General features: G+C 39.4%; 1 protein-coding gene, 1 long non-coding RNA gene and 1 pseudogene across 8 annotated transcripts in view; 1 reads left to right on the top strand and 2 right to left on the bottom strand.

Moving 5' to 3' along the window:
* The first annotated feature begins 1,002 nt into the window (after positions 1–1,002).
* On the top strand, positions 1,003–13,401 carry LOC134301893 (myosin heavy chain, fast skeletal muscle-like; annotated as a pseudogene).
* Positions 5,035–12,013, bottom strand: LOC134301894 (uncharacterized). The gene is made up of 3 exons (XR_010007487.1): positions 11,857–12,013; positions 10,899–11,004; positions 5,035–5,243 (listed from the first exon to the last, which is right to left on the bottom strand). It is a non-coding gene; the product is annotated as an uncharacterized LOC134301894 (long non-coding RNA).
* LOC134301877 (voltage-dependent calcium channel subunit alpha-2/delta-2-like) overlaps positions 13,371–18,503 on the bottom strand; it is a 24,633-nt gene continuing 19,500 nt past the window's right edge. For 3 of the 7 annotated variants that reach the window (XM_062986791.1, XM_062986796.1, XM_062986795.1), the window contains 7 exons: positions 18,092–18,144; positions 17,747–17,802; positions 17,204–17,333; positions 16,869–16,978; positions 16,594–16,676; positions 15,492–15,581; positions 13,371–13,466 (listed from right to left, as the gene is read on the bottom strand). In XM_062986791.1, coding sequence (XP_062842861.1) covers positions 13,449–13,466; positions 15,492–15,581; positions 16,594–16,676; positions 16,869–16,978; positions 17,204–17,333; positions 17,747–17,802; positions 18,092–18,144 — 540 coding nt within the window. In that variant the 3' untranslated portion in view covers positions 13,371–13,448. Of the gene's footprint in view, positions 13,467–15,491; positions 15,861–16,593; positions 16,677–16,868; positions 16,979–17,203; positions 17,334–17,746; positions 17,803–18,091; positions 18,145–18,503 lie in introns of those variants that run through there. The other 4 variants (XM_062986792.1, XM_062986798.1, XM_062986794.1 and 1 more) reach the window with 3 other exon arrangements.

Genomic DNA, 18,503 nt, shown 5'->3' with positions numbered 1-18,503 from the left:
AAAAACAAAACAAAACAAAAAAGACGTGATTCCAATCAGGAAACGTCTCTTCTGAAGAAAAACACTTCTGTAACTGTATGCCAGCAACAGCTGACCATTTCTCCACAGCTGAGACCCTTTCTTATTCAGAACACATTAGGCAAGTCAGATAAGCTATTTTTAGGAAGTAAATCAAACTTAAATACTAACTTGCAAATAAATTGTCAACATTAAAGCTTCTAATATGAACAATGTCAACGTCATCTGAATAGTCCTGAAATAGGAGCCATATTGGATTAAACAGAAGCTGAAAAAGTCTTACCACGAATGTACTTTGTTTAAATTAACACAAGAATAAAATATCATAAAAATCATTAACACAACTGCGTTTTTCAGTTAACTTTTTTTGACGAGTGTGTTGATATACACCGTTTAAGTCATAATTAAGAACTCACAGCGTCCTGAATACGTCCAAGAAGTCTTTAGAAAGTAACTATTCAATTAAGGAAAAGGACTTAGTAAGGAGGTTGGGTCTAAGTACCCTAAGGAATTGATACGCTCTAGGATAAACAAAGCTTTCACCTCCTTGATAAAAATAAATCTCTTAATGGCAAGTATTTTTAGCTGTGAAAGTCACAAAGGCGAAGCACACGACCAAACTGAGAATGCCGCTTTCGTCAAATGAACAGATGCATTCCTATAAAAGAGGCAGACCGAACCTTCCTCACACACAGAAGAAGCCCGGGCCAAGGTAGAGTAATACATGCCCACTGAGGGAGCTATATACTTAAACATATATACACATATACTTATGACTTTTTTTGCTTTTATAATTCTAATCTTCATTCTTTATTCTGAATTTTTTTTTGTTCTCAGCATCAACTAGCTACACGTCTAACTTCTCTCTGTCCATTAAGAAAAGGTAATTATTTAATTTTACAAATTTTACGAATTGCAAAGCAAATAAATAACAATACAAGTTTTTCTGTAATATTTTTGTTGTTTTTACAGCAAAGTGCAATCATGGGAGACGGTGAGATGGAGTGTTTTGGCCCGGCAGCTGTCTTCCTCCGGAAACCGGAAAGGGAGAGGGTCGAGGCTCAGAACAAAGCTTTTGATGCCAAAACAGCAGTCTACGTGACTGAGCCCAAGGAGATGTACCTCAAGGGTACACTCAAGAGTAAAGAGGGTGGCAAAGCCACTGTCGAAACTCTGGATCACAAAGTAAGTGTGATTTGACTTTTCATATCACCACACCATTTAATTAGTTAAAACTTTTTTACACAAGTCTTCCTCTAATTTACAGACTCTGACAGTAAAGGAGGACGATGTCTTTCCCATGAACCCTCCAAAGTACGACAAAATTGAGGACATGGCCATGATGACCCACCTCAACGAACCTACTGTGCTGTATAACCTCAAAGAGCGTTACGCAGCATGGATGATCTACGTGAGTGTCTAAATATATTACATAAAATAGTTGAAATAGTACATGACATAGCCAAACATACAGTATGTGGACCATTTATGAATGACTTCAGATGTTTAGCCACAACAACTGCCAATGTGTATAAACTAAATTATTCATATACATGTATACAAGTACAAAGATTTCCTTTTCCAGCTTGACTAAGTCTATAAAGACATGGTTTAAAGAGTTTGGTCTGGAGGAACTGCACTGACCTGAACAGAAACCTAATAATAACCCCAATGAACCTCTTAGGGATGAATTGGAACAATGACCATGAGCCAGCTTTTCTGGCCCAACATCAGTGCCTGAATTTACAAAAAAATCCACTCAAAAAATCCTTTGGAAAACCTGAGCTTACGCAAAAACTGAGAGTAGATGTAGTCTAAATCGGGCCAATTTCATTATAATTCACATGGTTTTTAAATAAAATGTCCACTAAGCTCAAAATCAAGGATAATTACTGTATTTCGATGTTATATTACAGTTCTTAAAACCCTGATTTGGTCTCATTTGTATCCACTAATGTATTTTTAACATGTGTTTTCAGACCTACTCTGGGTTGTTCTGCGTGACTGTGAACCCCTACAAGTGGCTCCCAGTATACGACGCTAAAGTTGTCAGTGGATACAGAGGCAAAAAGAGGATTGAGGCTCCACCCCACATCTTCTCCATCTCTGATAACGCCTATCAGTTCATGCTCACTGGTATGATGTACTAAAACGACACAACATATAAACTGTGGAAGAAATAACCAAAGATAATTAAGTGAGCTTTTACAAACGAACAAACAGTAAAGAAATAACATCTGAAGTTACTCAACACAATGATTTTTTTTTTCCAGATCGTGAGAATCAGTCTATCCTGATCACGTAAGTTATTTAAAATATATTTTTTTATTTAAACAGTAAGTTTTGTTGCACTTACGCATAATCGGCTCTTGTTCCACCAGTGGAGAATCTGGTGCTGGAAAGACTGTAAACACCAAACGTGTCATCCAGTACTTCGCGACAATCGCAGTGTCTGGTCAGAAGAAAGAGGCGACTCCTGGCAAAATGCAGGTAAGCCAATAACTAATAGCATCACAGAATGCAACATTTAGACTTAGATGCTTCAGTAAGTCATCTGTTATCTGTAGGGGTCGCTGGAGGATCAAATTATTGCAGCCAACCCTCTATTGGAGGCTTATGGTAACGCCAAGACTGTCAGAAATGACAACTCCTCCCGTTTTGTAAGTACAGTCTCACAACATTTATTGAAGGCGTTACGTGCCGATGTATTTTCTAACAATATTTTACAATATTTAGGGTAAATTCATCAGAATTCACTTTGGATCCACTGGAAAACTGGCCTCAGCTGATATTGAAACTTGTACGTAATTTCTACTTTTTATATAGTTTATTGCTTTTATTAAACAATTGAAAAATATGTAATAGAATGTGGTTTTTAACCTGAAGATCTGCTGGAAAAGTCAAGAGTCACTTTTCAGCTGTCTGCTGAGAGGAGCTACCACATCTTCTACCAGCTCATGACTGGACACAAACCAGAGCTGCTTGGTACGAGATCTAAATCTTTCTTGCAAAAAAAACGTAGCCAAAGTTCTTATATATTTAAAGGTTTTCTTTATTTAAACAGAGGCGCTGCTCATCACCACAAACCCCTTTGACTACCATATGATCAGTCAGGGGGAAGTCACAGTCAAGAGCATCAACGACGTAGAAGAATTTATTGCCACGGATGTAAGTTAAACTTCAACTTTAATGAAATTAGTATGAACAATTTTAATTTAATTGATTGTTTCTAATACTTCACCACAGACTGCTATTGACATCCTGGGCTTCACCGCTGATGAGAAAATAAACATCTACAAGCTGACCGGTGCTGTGATGCATCACGGCAACATGAAGTTCAAGCAGAAGCAGAGGGAGGAGCAGGCTGAGCCTGATGGCAATGAGGGTACATTAAAAATACCTCATATTGATGTGGTTCATCCATGTAACGTCCTGCATGTATTATTAATGATTTATATTGTCACTGTTTTTAATTTAGTGGCCGATAAAATCGCCTACCTCTTGGGCCTGAACTCTGCTGACATGCTGAAAGCTGTGTGCTACCCCAGAGTGAAGGTCGGGAATGAATATGTGACCAAGGGCCAGACTGTACCTCAGGTGAGGGGTTCAATATTGAAACAAAAAAGGATAAATTTACCATTATAATTTTTACAAAACTAAATCTGTAATAAACCAAATTTCAGGTGAACAATGCAACAATGGCTCTCTGCAAGTCCATCTATGAGAAAATGTTCTTGTGGATGGTCGTTCGTATCAATGAGATGTTGGACACAAAACAGCCAAGACAGTTCTTCATTGGTGTGCTGGACATCGCTGGGTTTGAGATCTTTGATGTAAATATTTGTTTCGTTTTTACACCAATCTCAGATTCTACCTACAATACAAATCAATCCTGAGTGTATTAATGCAAACATCTGTACGCTGAAACAGTTCAACAGCTTGGAGCAGCTCTGCATTAACTTCACAAATGAGAAACTGCAGCAGTTCTTCAACCACCACATGTTTGTGCTGGAACAAGAGGAGTACAAGAAAGAAGGCATCGAGTGGGAGTTCATCGACTTCGGTATGGACTTGGCTGCCTGCATTGAGCTTATTGAGAAGGTAAGATGATGATGATTTCAGGACGATCGCTACTCAAGCTATTTAAGATTTCTTTATTGATCTTTGACTCCTTGTTTAAAATCATCTACAGCCAATGGGCATCTTCTCCATACTTGAAGAGGAGTGCATGTTCCCCAAGGCTACTGACACGTCCTTCAAGAACAAGCTGCACGACCAGCATCTTGGTAAAAGTGCTGCTTTTCAGAAGCCAAAGCCTGCCAAAGGCAAAGCTGAGGCCCACTTCTCACTGGTGCACTACGCCGGTACTGTGGACTACAACATTTCTGGCTGGTTGGACAAGAACAAGGATCCACTGAACGACTCGTGTGTGCAGCTGTACCAAAAGTCTGCAAACAAACTGCTGTCCATGCTGTATGCTGCTCATGCCGGTGCTGATGGTAGGGTTAATGTTGATCTGTTGATGCAATTAAAGCTACACACTAAGACCTAAAACAGTAAAAGTATTTAAAAATCCAAGCTTAAACATACTTAAAACATGTGTATCATTCTGACACATTTACCAAACAGCTGAGAGTGGTGGCAAGAAAGGTGGAAAGAAGAAGGGAGGTTCCTTCCAGACCGTCTCTGCTCTGTTCAGGGTCAGAATCTTTTTATATTGATATGGTGCACAATAAACAATAAAGTACATGAAGAAAAACAATTAAAGAATCTTAAATTCTACAGGAAAATCTGGGCAAGCTGATGACCAACTTGAAAAGCACTCACCCTCACTTTGTGCGCTGCTTGATTCCTAATGAGTCCAAGACTCCAGGTGAGTAAAATACAATAAAACATCTGCACACACATACTCAGTAATAAGATGATCAAAGTTAAGGAGCCAAACATTTAAAAGAATCTACTTGCATCCAAAATCTTATTCCTGAAATACGTATGACAAAAACTGATGAATACACATTTAACTTAAACAATTTTATTTTCATCATCACAATTTCATAATTTATCTATGCTTGTTTAGGTCTGATGGAGAACTTCCTGGTCATCCACCAGCTGAGGTGTAACGGTGTGCTGGAGGGTATCAGAATCTGCAGGAAGGGATTCCCCAGCAGGATCCTCTATGGTGACTTCAAGCAGAGGTACTTTGAGATAATTTTCTTATGTGAAACCTGTGGAAGATTCAGTTATTTAATTACCCTCTATAACTAGATTGTCGTGAACATATAAATGCTTTTTAAAAACTCAGGTTTATATATTTTCAGATACAAGGTCCTGAATGCCAGTGTCATTCCAGAAGGGCAATTTATTGACAACAAGAAAGCTTCAGAAAAACTGCTGGGCTCCATTGATATAGATCACACCCAGTACAAGTTCGGACACACCAAGGTGAAACACACATCAGTGTTTTAAAATATCCATTAAACTAGAACATCAGTTCTGTAAGTGCCCATTGAGATAATATGTCTTGTTTAAACCTAAATGCTACTGCACTAAATGTTTACTTTAAATGTTTTTTATTGCTAGGTGTTCTTTAAAGCCGGTCTGCTGGGTACCCTTGAGGAGATGCGTGATGAGAAACTGGCTAATCTGGTGACCATGACTCAGGCTTTGTGCCGTGGATTCCTCATGAGAAAGGAGTTCATCAAGATGATGGAAAGAAGGTACAAACATTTCTATTACTTATAAATAGGTGCTGTCAAGTTTATATTGTTATACATGTTAAAAGTTTAAATATTGACACTATGTCTCTTTAACAGAGAGTCGATCTTCTCTATTCAATACAACATCCGCTCATTCATGAATGTGAAACACTGGCCATGGATGAAGCTCTACTTCAAGATCAAGCCTCTGCTGAAGAGCGCAGAGACTGAGAAGGAAATGGTCGCCATGAAGGAGAACTTTGAGAAGATGAAGGAGGATCTGGCAAAGGCACTGGCCAAGAAGAAGGAGCTTGAGGAGAAGATGGTCTCTCTGCTGCAGGAGAAGAATGACCTGCAACTGCACGTGGCATCTGTAAGTGTTCTAAACTGGGAACTGTGAAATTTAACTGGTTACTGTAGAACAATATTAACGATGTCCTCTACATCAACAGGAAACTGAGAACCTTTCTGATGCTGAGGAAAGGTGTGAGGGACTCATCAAGAGCAAGATCCAGCTTGAAGCCAAACTCAAAGAGACCAACGAGAGGCTGGAGGATGAGGAGGAAATCAATGCTGAGCTGACTGCCAAGAAGAGGAAACTGGAGGACGAGTGCTCTGAGCTGAAGAAGGACATTGATGATTTGGAGCTAACCTTGGCCAAAGTGGAAAAGGAGAAACATGCCACTGAGAACAAGGTACAACATGCCGAACAATGGTGCCAATCTCAATGTAGATTTTCATTTACAAACGCTGTAACTACAACAAAATGCATTTTAGGTCAAGAACCTGACTGAGGAGATGGCCTCCCAAGATGAGAGTATTGCCAAGCTCACCAAGGAGAAGAAAGCCCTCCAAGAGGCACACCAGCAAACTCTGGATGATCTCCAGGCAGAGGAAGACAAAGTCAACACTCTGACAAAAGCAAAATCCAAACTTGAGCAACAAGTTGATGATGTAAGATCGTGTCTATTAGTTTGATTTCATTATTAGATAAATCTCTTAAACATTCTTCAATGCTTCAATGTTTATCACATCAACACAGCTTGAGGGCTCTCTGGAACAAGAGAAGAAGCTCCGTATGGACCTTGAGAGAGCCAAGAGGAAGCTTGAGGGTGACCTGAAACTGGCCCAGGAGAACATAATGGACCTGGAGAACGACAAGCAGCAGTCTGATGAGAAGATTAAGAAGTATGTCTCTATCCCAGATACTTATATTAATATTTGCCTGTTTGAAAACAAGATCATTTTTAAAAAATTTCTATAACAGGAGGGACTTTGAAACGAGCCAACTCCTAAGCAAAATTGAAGATGAGCAGTCTATTAGTGCACAACTTCAGAAGAAGATCAAGGAACTTCAGGTAATCATTTAGATTGTTTAGTTATCATGTCACGTTTTAAAAAGATGTTTTAAAGACAAAGCTGACACAAGATGACCTTGCCATTTAGGCTCGCATTGAGGAGCTGGAGGAGGAAATTGAGGCTGAGCGTGCAGCTCGTGCTAAAGTGGAGAAGCAGAGAGCTGATCTCTCCAGGGAACTTGAAGAGATCAGCGAGAGGCTCGAGGAGGCTGGTGGTGCCACCTCTGCTCAGATTGAGATGAACAAGAAGCGTGAGGCTGAGTTCCAGAAACTCAGGCGTGATCTGGAAGAGTCCACTCTGCAGCATGAAGCCACAGCCTCCGCCCTCCGCAAGAAGCAGGCCGACAGCGTCGCTGAGCTTGGAGAGCAGATCGACAACCTTCAGCGTGTCAAACAGAAGCTGGAGAAGGAGAAGAGTGAATACAAAATGGAGATCGATGATCTGTCCAGCAACATGGAGGCTGTAGCCAAATCAAAGGTAAAAAAGTGGCCTTTACCATAAAACAGGGCAGATAAGTTTGTTCGTATTTTTAACTAAAATGTTCCAACAGGGCAATCTAGAAAAAATTTGCAGAACTCTTGAAGACCAACTGAGTGAAATTAAATCAAAATATGAAGAAAACGTTCGGCAGCTGAATGACGTGTGTTCTCAGAAAGCAAGACTTTCGACTGAATCTGGTGAGTGACAAAAAAAAAAAAAAACTTCATGAATTTTTTGTTTACATAAAACGAGCACTAAATTACCCAATTTGAAAGGTGAACTTGGACGCCAACTAGAGGAGAAAGAGAGTTTAGTTTCTCAGCTGACCAGAGGCAAGCAGGCCTACACTCAGCAGATTGAGGAGCTCAAGAGACAGATTGAAGAAGAAGTTAAGGTATTGGATTGTATACACAATTCTTTTGTACTATATGCTAATTTTGCTATAATACGCCCTTAACTAAACAACATTTTAAAACATAACACTTTTGTTCTAGGCCAAGAACGCTCTGGCTCACGCTGTCCAATCAGCCCGTCACGACTGCGATCTGCTCAGAGAGCAGTTTGAGGAGGAGCAGGAGGCCAAGGCTGAGCTGCAGCGATCACTGTCCAAGGCCAACAGTGAGGTGGCTCAGTGGAGAACCAAATACGAAACTGATGCCATCCAGCGTACTGAGGAACTCGAGGAAGCCAAGTAAGTTTATCTAAAATCTAATAAGACAAAACTTGGCGTAAACATATTCTACATTCTCCCAAATTGTTTTTGCATGTTCCTACAGGAAAAAGCTTGCTCAGCGTCTCCAGGAGGCTGAGGAAACCATTGAGGCTGTGAACTCCAAGTGTGCCTCCCTGGAGAAGACCAAGCAGAGACTGCATGGTGAAGTAGAGGACCTCATGATTGATGTGGAGAGAGCCAACGCACTGGCTGCCAATCTTGACAAGAAGCAGAGGAACTTTGACAAGGTAATAAAAACTTGCTTGCTGGTCCACAACATGCCCTCAACTGACTAAGGCTGAAGAAACTCAGACGGTTACATGCGTTTTTACCACAAACCTAGACAAAACTGCTGAAAAGTAGTTGATTACCAGACATCAGTTAACATGGACAACATAAGTAACATGGACTAATTTTCAGGTCTTGGCTGAATGGAAGCAGAAGTATGAGGAAGGCCAGGCCGAATTAGAAGGAGCTTTGAAAGAGTCTCGCTCTCTCAGCACTGAGCTCTTCAAGATGAAGAACTCATTTGAGGAGGCTCTTGATCACCTCGAGACCCTGAAGAGAGAGAACAAGAACCTACAGCGTGAGTACTCCATGCACAAGCATACATGCAAACTTTAAATGCAAGAATATTAAATACTAAAAAACAATGTTGTTTTAAACAGAGGAGATTTCGGACCTGACTGAGCAGCTTGGAGAAACTGGAAAGACCATTCATGAGCTAGAAAAGGCTAAAAAGACAGTGGAGTCTGAGAAATCAGAAATCCAGACTGCACTTGAAGAAGCTGAGGGCACACTAGAGCACGAAGAGTCCAAGATTATTCGCATCCAGCTTGAGCTCACCCAGGTCAAGAGTGAGATCGACAGGAAAATTGCTGAGAAGGATGAGGAGATCGAGCAGATCAAGAGAAACAGCCAGAGGGTGATCGACTCAATGCAAAGCACTCTGGACTCTGAGATCAGGAGCAGGAACGATGCTCTCAGGGTCAAGAAGAAGATGGAGGGAGACCTCAATGAGATGGAGATTCAGCTGAGCCATGCCAACCGCCAGGCGGCTGAGGCCCAGAAACAGCTCAGAATTGTCCAAGGACAGCTTAAGGTATGTCATCAGTTAGTGTTTTGTGTGATTAAATAATAGGAAGTAAATACTGAAAGTACTAATAATTCTTTTAATAATTTTAGGATGCCCAACTGCACCTTGACGAAGCTTTAAGAGGACAGGAAGACATGAGAGAACAGGTTGCCATGGTGGAGCGCAGGAACAACCTGATGTTGGCAGAGATTGAGGAGCTGAGAGCTGCACTGGAACAGACTGAGAGAAGCCGCAAAGTGGCTGAACAGGAGCTGGTTGATGCCAGTGAGCGTGTGGCACTGCTCCATTCTCAGGTTAGTTTAATCAGTTTTAAACTAGACATGTATAATAACAATGTGTTATAAAGTATCTTTATGGTGCTTATTCCGTTTCATATTTTTTTACAGAATACCAACCTACTCAACACTAAGAAGAAGCTTGAGGCAGACCTTGTTCAGATACAGGGTGAGGTGGAGGATACAATCCAGGAGGCCAGAAATGCTGAAGAGAAAGCTAAGAAGGCTATTACAGATGTGAGTGCTCAACACCAGTCATTTTACACCAGTACAATTTACAATAAGATAAAAACTAAACCCACTGCTTCATTACTAGGCTGCCATGATGGCAGAGGAGCTGAAGAAGGAGCAGGACACCAGTGCTCACCTGGAGAGGATGAAGAAGAACCTTGAGGTTACAGTGAAAGATCTGCAGCACCGTCTGGATGAGGCTGAGAACCTCGCCATGAAGGGTGGAAAGAAGCAGCTCCAGAAACTGGAGGCTAGGGTATGTTCGATTTTTTATGCTAAAACTGTACTAGGCACAAGGCAGGAATGTCCTGATAATGCATTGCAGTGCTTTGGCACCCCTATCACTTTAGACATTGCCAATCACGTCTGTTTAAATGTTTGGCCAGCTGATAGCGCTGCTGCCCAATCATGTTGTTTGCATTGCTAACATCTAATAATATCCTTTCTGCAATAGATCCATGAGCTTGAGGCTGAAGTGGAGGCTGAGCAGAAGCGGGGTGCCGAAGCTGTTAAAGGAGTCCGAAAGTATGAAAGAAGAGTAAAGGAGCTCACTTACCAGGTATTCCGTTCGTGTTTATATCAATGTTTCACAGACATACAAATTATGTTGGTCCCATCATATTTTGTCACATTTTAACATTATATGTTTATTTCTTTTTAACCACATAATGTATTTTAGATAATGTAGCGACATTAACAAAAATTGGCAAAGTTTTGTATATTGCATAATATATTTACAATATTATTCATTTTTTGTTGTATGACTTACATTTTTATAAGTTGCATTTATTGATATTTTGAATATTGGTATAGTTCTGTATATTGCATGCATGTCACGATTTTTACAGTTTCTTCATTCATAAATTAATTAAACACTTAATGGCAACTGTGACCTTTATGTGATGTAGTGCACACTGTTAACATATTGCTGAGTATATAAGATGGTATATACTGTCATATATTTTATGACTACTGTAATGGGTTTGTAGGAGTTTTTGTTTTTAAACAGTTTACACTTTTAAACAACTCACCTGTGTATGCAGACTGAAGAGGACAAGAAGAACGTGAATAGACTGCAGGATCTGGTGGACAAACTGCAACTGAAAGTGAAGGCCTACAAGAGGCAGGCTGAGGAAGCTGTAAGTAAACATTTACATGTACAGTGCTAAAGGCATGTGAGGTTTTACAGTTGACCATATGTGAATTTTATATTTTGTACTCAGGGCAAATACCAGCAATATTAATACATACAGCAAAGCATGTCTCTTTCTGTTTGTTTTCATGAACCAAACAATAAAAAGTAAAGATGAAATCTATACGACCAGTGAAAAATACAAATAGCTTAAACATACATCATGTACATCTGCTGAAAGGGTGCCGATGAAATTAATCAGATTTCTGTTAACACTATTAAAGTTTCATACAATATTTCATAAAGTGAAATACTACACTTAACTTAAGCAAGCAAGAAAAACATAAAATGTGTGCCTCATTCAACTAAAATGAAATTATAACTAGATAACAAATACATAAATTGTTGTAACTGATATTAAAACATGTATATTGAACAGTTAAGCATTGATTTAATCTGTGTGATATGAACACGGTCATTTCACTGGTCCAATTATACTGACCCTAGTTTTTTCCTCATAAATGTTTTTATTATTTCTATTATTATTTTTATTAACAGGATTAACAGGATTTTGTAGCTCTGGCATTTAAAGAAAAATCAAATGTGAAAAGTCAGATCCCCTTTAATATTAAACTTACATCAGACACAGTTAAACTGTATGGAACACGGATTTATAAAACAGTGTGACCGTTCCCGCCATTTACCGTTGAGAAGAAGGAAAATAAAAATACATTTCACCTAAAAATTACATTAAAACTGACAAACAGCTCAGTTATTGTAGTATTTACAATATAAAAAAGGTTAAAAAATGAACGTTTTAACTTAACCTCACTGCTATGCTAAGCCTGTAAACTTACCTGACAGAAAGACTGGTGGCGCTGTCTGACAAGGTTTGTGCTAACCAACTAGCAATTTCGATATTCAGGTGATTTTACATGTTTTTTACAATTAAAACACACATAAAAATATCACTAGGATTAAATTATAAAATGTTTATTACACTTTTATCTCGGATAACGCGTTACCTATTAAAATATCGGCTGAGCGTCTTCTCTGGACGACCGTTGGAATTTGGAAACCGTTAAAATTTGAATTTGTCTCGAGTGCAGATGCGCGTGAGTAGAAGTTACTGTGCAGCGGCGCATGCGCGGCCAAGTTCCAGAAGTTTCTTCCACAGAAGTCTATGATACCGAATTTGAACGCTTTAAAATGAACGAATGAAAAAAACATGCATTGTTTTCCGAAACACAATACACCAAAACCTAATCAAAATGAACGTTATTATACTGTATACACTCAATTGCTGGGTTATCAGGTCTCACGGTGGGTTAAATGACTAAATGTAATTCATGTTGCCGTGCAATGTGTTTGTCCTCTGTACCCAGTCAATCAATAAAAATGAACCACCATAAAGACCCTTAATTTCCTGAAAAATATATTATTTAAGTATTGCACCACGTTCAGAGCAGCACCATTATATTACTGTGTAAGGTTGCCACATGTGCACCAGGCCTATATTTTCGTCATATTTTATGCCAAATTAAATTTTGGTCAGCTTCAGTGCAATCTGGGGCAATTTTACTCATACACCTACTTAAAAAATTACCCATAAAGTCTTAAACACATGTACTCTAGAGTGTACAGGTCACTAATGTACCTAGCTTAAAGCTACAGTGTGGAATCTTTTGGGGTTTGAGGTTTTAGAAATCTCTCTGGTAAAAATACATTACTGCAAGCAACAATCTGTAATACCAGTTGTGTCATGCACACGTTCCAATTCATATTACAGTTTGGGAGTGTCAGGTCAATACACATTTAATTAGTATTCTAGTAGTGCCAAAGACTGTTGCATCTGTAATGTATAAGTCTAAAAACCTGTTTCAAAAATATTAAAATTACAACTGCAACACTAACACAATAATTTTCTTGACTGGGACCCAAATACAAAGAATAAGATTGGATCAGGGAGCAGGAGAATACAAGTCTTAATAATTTGTTGTATTGCATTTGTATTCCACAGGAGGAGCAGGCCAACACTCACCTGTCCAGGTTTAGGAAGGTGCAGCATGAGCTTGAGGAAGCTCAGGAACGTGCTGACATTGCCGAATCCCAGGTCAACAAACTGAGAGCCAAGAGCAGAGAAATCGGAAAGGTGGGTGGTGCAGAGCGACTCCTCAGATTTATATTAATAACATTTACATCTTTAACACAACATAAGGATTTTATCTTATTTTGAGCAAGTGTCATGGAAAATAGTAATAACTCATTGTTTCTGCTTTTTGTCAGGGCAAGGAGGAGTGAAGAAGGAAGAAGAAGTGAAATAAGTCACTAAGTGAAATGTAAAAATAAAAATTTTTCATTGTGACTAAAATAAAGTTCCGCTCTTTTTATTCCACCCAGAATTCTTCAGTGTATTGTTGTTATTGGGTTTTTTTCAATCCAGCCTAATTTACACACGGTGACCAGTCTAAAAAACACAAACACAAATTTGACGTGAAAAATATGAATGTCTTTATCACCAATTCCTTTATAAACATTTTGTGCAGTTTCTTAAAGGTGAATCACACAATATGATAAAAAGTTAGTGCTTCAGGACATTTTTGTGCCATCAGTACAAAATGGAGCAATACGGAAGACCAGAGAGGAAATATAAATAAATAAAACCTCTCTCACACACAGCAGCAGAAAAATAAAGAAAAAAGGAAAGGGGGGGACAAACATTTGTTTTTCACATCATGGCATACATTTCAATTCTTAAAACAGATGTAATAATAAATATATAAATACCTTCATACGTGTCAAATAAACAGCAAAAATTCAAAAGGTTTTTATAATAAACATCAAGCAAAATTAAAACCAAGTCAAGAACCAAAAGTCATCAAGTGATTTCGTGCTATTGTTCTCACATTTTCAGTCTCTGCACTCCTCAGTTATTTAATTATTACCTTAATGATTGCAAATATTAAAAACTCAATTCAACACAGACAAGTCCTGTTCTAAAAGCAGTCCACACAAACCATCTAACATAATCCAAGACTTGGTGTGATGAATAAAAAAAACAAAAACTGAATTGCGCATATCACTTGACTAAAGCATGACTAAAACCCCAAAAGCCACATCTCAAAAAGATTTCCATGCACTAAACAAAGATATTAAAACAAAAACAATTCAAGATATTGAAAATAAGTTTTAAAATCGCATGTCCTGTACTAGGACAGAGGCTGCAGAGTCATGGGCAGTTTCGGAGCTTCAGATATGATTCTGCTGAGTTCTGGGCTCTGAAATTACTCCCCAAGCATTTTGTGTTTGACCCTTAAATGACAGCCACGTTCCCACCATGCACAATAAAAGCCATGTGAGCTCATTCAGATCAGCATGATTCTAAAATACATGTACATGATTATAAAACTCACAAACCAATAAAGGCGTTGAATGTAGACATAAGCAAGCCCAAGGGTCCAGTCTAGATCAAAAGCATGGAGCTGAAACTCCAACACTGTTTGTAATGCACCGTCATCAACCTCCACTTATCATTTACCTTAATAGGGAATCCCAATTACAATGTTAAGGCATCTAACTTTACTAGTGGATTTTAAAGTACAATATGATTATAACTGTAAAGTTATAACTAGCCAGGCTAGTTTATCTACATTCCTTATGCTCAGTCACGTTTCATAAATCTCTTCACCCCACTATAACCTTCAGTGCTCACAAACATATTTTTTTATTTTGCACTTTTATCTTTCTCCCCAGTTTAGTCAAATCCAATTACCAAGTCATATCTACATTACAGTATTTCAAAAATGCTTAATCTGTGCAGTCCTGGAGCAAAGACGGCTCCAGGGGCACCCTGCTCTCTGACCCCTGCTTCCAAACAATCTGAGACGTGCAAAAAAATAATTCACTGTACTGTACGCATTTATATCTAACAAATAAAGCCATTCCACTGGCTCTAGATCTGTACATAACAAGACTTTTCAGTTCTAAAGTGAAGTCAAAGACGGTGCTGTAAAACAGTATTACAGAAAAAACTGGTAGCATTAATAATCAATTATCTTCACATTCATACAGGGCTGACCAAACTCAAGACCCCTATAACATGTCTGTCCAACAGAAGAAAGTGCACCAAGGCACTGGTGGGCAGCAAAGCAGGCAGCTATTTTTATTACACGCAACATTTTACCGTTAAACATTCTAGAAAAAGCTGTTACTTTTCTGAAAAAGCATATTAAAATATTTTTCCTCTTTTTTGTTTTTTAACAAAGTGAAGGGGCAGGTCCTCTAGGAGAACTTGTGCATAACAGGAAAAATATGGAACAAATTTAAAACTCCACAACCACAAAGTTGTGGAAATAATGCCAAAAGGGACTAAACTAGTAAGCAAGACGCGCTTTTTCTTGAGAAGTGCTGCTGTCGGCAATACAAATCAAACAATCACAGCGCTGCTGTAAACACACATTTCAATCCAACACCCCAGTGTCGCTGTATATACCTTTATGGATTTGGCAAGCAGGTCTGGGTGAGCACTTATGTCACATTGATGGCGGGCTGAAACTGACCGAACTGTGAAAGCCAGTGGAGTCTGGAGCAGAAATGCACAACGACAGATTACTAAGACACATGAAGCATCTCAGTCATCCCATCCGGATCTGCTGAGAATATCAGAAAGCACTTCAGAAAGGGAGTCAGGCAGAGGGAGGGACAGCAGGAGCAGGTGAGGAGCAAGGAGCAGAGAGAATCATTGGAGTTTTAAGAAGAATTAAGATTGTAGGACAAAGTAAAGCAATGTTAACTGAAGCCAGATGAGGAGTTCTATTGGACCGTGCAAAGAGTGAGCCCGCCCACATTCTGATGTATTCTCCTGAGGAACAGACAGAAATGAAGACTTTACATTTACATTTTCGGCATTTAGCAGACGCTCTTATCCAGAGCGACTTACAGAAGTGCTTCCATAGTAGACATCACCTTACTCTAGTTTAAGTAGACCTGTTAGAACCAAAGGTGAGTGGAAAATCAAGTCGGGCGAGACTAGTGGCTCGGAGGTTGCATGATACAGAGCGGGGTTTGATTAGACCTCGGAGGTAACTTGGGGCTGGTCCATTTTTGGCTTTGTAAGCAAGCATCAGTGTTTTAAACTGAATGTGTGCAGCTACAGGAAGTCAGCTTATAAGACTAGTACTATTTTTGCCTTGTTTTTAAATTCACAGTGACTTTACAAATGCATCTACATTATATTATTTTATGTTATATTACATTAATCCTGTCATTTTTTTTTCTTTTGGCTGGTCCCGAATTTAGGGCTCCTCCCAGACACAGCAATCATATCTGTGTATACACTCAACCTACCAGTAGCACCACTGAGATTCAAACCCCGGATCTCAGGGTAGTGGGCTAGCGTATTTTACCCCTGTGCCAACCGATCACCACATTAGTCCTGTAATAATAGCTGTTAGATCAACTAGGATGGTTTCATTAATGTAAATTAGCAATAGCTCCCCATTATGGATAAACTACTGCTGGCTAAACTGAGAGAGAGGCGACCTGATGATTACAGAATAAAAAAAGGTAGAAAAAAAGAAGGACTAGTAAATCACCCCAGCACTGTAGTCAAAGCACTTCTCAGGTCCTTTCCTGTATCGAGCAGCACTCAGCACCTCGCATGGAATCTCCTCCTGAACTGAACGCCATCATAAGGAAAACCACCAAACAACTGCTTATGCAAACTAAAAAACTTTATTATGGAACTTTTATTAACCAGGAACAACATGATGTTCCCATATACGCAAGCATAGATCAGTCATATTGGATTGGGTTGAGTTTTTGCAGTTAGACATGTAGCAAAACGTTAGCGGTGAGTTTGGAAGGATACACTCTGTTCTGACTCGAGTAAGCTTTTCAATCTCACAGGTGTTGCAGGGCAGAGTTTCAGACACCACGAACAACAGGTTTGTGTTTTCTATCCTTTTAGCGTGGAACAACCTGCGGAGAAAACAGAGAAACATAAAACTGGAGGAGTTACGACCACCAGAAGGGTCTGACACGTCCAGGACGATGAGGACAATTAAAACAGCTGCTCAAGTCCTGCTCCGGAAACCTTTACCCACCACTTGCTGTGGAGATCAGCGGCTGAGCGCGGTTACAGAATCATGCCCTACTGTCTTGCCATCGAATGACATACACACACACACATGTGCACTGCTGTACCTGGAGCAGTTTCCACAGTCCTGCAGCACGTTGAATGAGTTGGAGGTGTTGGTGAAATAGAACTGGCTCCTAATGGTCACACAGCTGCTGCTCCCTTTAGCATCGAAACCCTCAGCAAACGCAAAATCACCTGCAAAACAAAACAAGCAGGGTAATCACAGGCACTAATTTATCTCCCTCATCTCAGAAAGGCTGGAGATGGAGCTCATGGAACACACTTTTTCATAATTAATCAATAGTTAATCAATAACAGACAGTAATTCATTTATCTTTTAACAACAGTCCTGTTCATGCCAGCTGCATGATACAAGCATGAACATTTTAGTGACATTTCTAGATCCTAGATCTGCGTCCATGGATGATCTTCTTTTGTGGTCTTTAGTAAGTTTACCACTAAGCTTCATAGCTAACACAAAGCAAAAAGTCATGATGATCAGCTGGTACTGTATTTTTTATTTAATGGGACTTCATGAACCACAAAAGTTGGGTCACTATACACATGTAGATGAGAAATGTTCATGTTGAACCGCACCACACACTTACCTGTGTTAAACCAGCTGCTGTAGACCAGACCGTAGAAGATCTGCTGCACAAAAGACCTGAAACCAGAACAAGCAAGTTGTTTGTGCCGAAATAAACTGATCAGTGTGGTAGTGTGTGAAGAGTTGGAGGTACGTGATCAACAGAGCACTTGAGTCCAGAATCAGCTCTGTGGTGTGATTCTGCATTCCGTCCTAACACTACATTAATGCATTAACATACAGAATAGTAACTCAAGGTTCATGGACCAACAGGTAACAGGATGGAAAGAACCGCTGCTCTACAAGCTCCAGGGACTGTGCAAAAAGTTCCTATCCATGTCTGAACTGTGGTTCTTCAGTGACTTACCAAGCTACAGCAGAGGTCCACCAGGCCAAACTGAGCAGGTCAGCAATTGTGGGCTATTAAAGTAAGAAAGAGAGGAACATAATGAGTGGGATACAGGGTTGAAGAGAAAGACCCTTCAACAAATATACAGACAGAACATGAGCTTCACAGTCAGTTAACATGATGGATCAGCAAGGATCACTGAGTAAAACAAAGTCCTGTTTAAATTCATGATCAAACAGGTAAATAAATAAATGGCAGCAATAAAAAATGTCAAATTAAATTGTTTTTCCCACACAGTGGCCGACTGTACTTCTATACAAATTATATATTTAATAAATTTATTAGAGATAAGTCCTCCAAGCCTGTGCATGCCTCTGTGATCAGGGTTGCCAAAAAACAGGATCAAGATGCAGTTTCTTCTCTAAATTTT

Source organism: Trichomycterus rosablanca, chromosome 24, assembly GCF_030014385.1.
Source record: "Trichomycterus rosablanca isolate fTriRos1 chromosome 24, fTriRos1.hap1, whole genome shotgun sequence".
Taxonomy (NCBI): Eukaryota; Metazoa; Chordata; class Actinopteri; order Siluriformes; family Trichomycteridae; genus Trichomycterus; species Trichomycterus rosablanca.
Note: the sequence above shows the minus strand (reverse complement) of the source record. Positions and strands in the feature narration are given on the sequence as shown.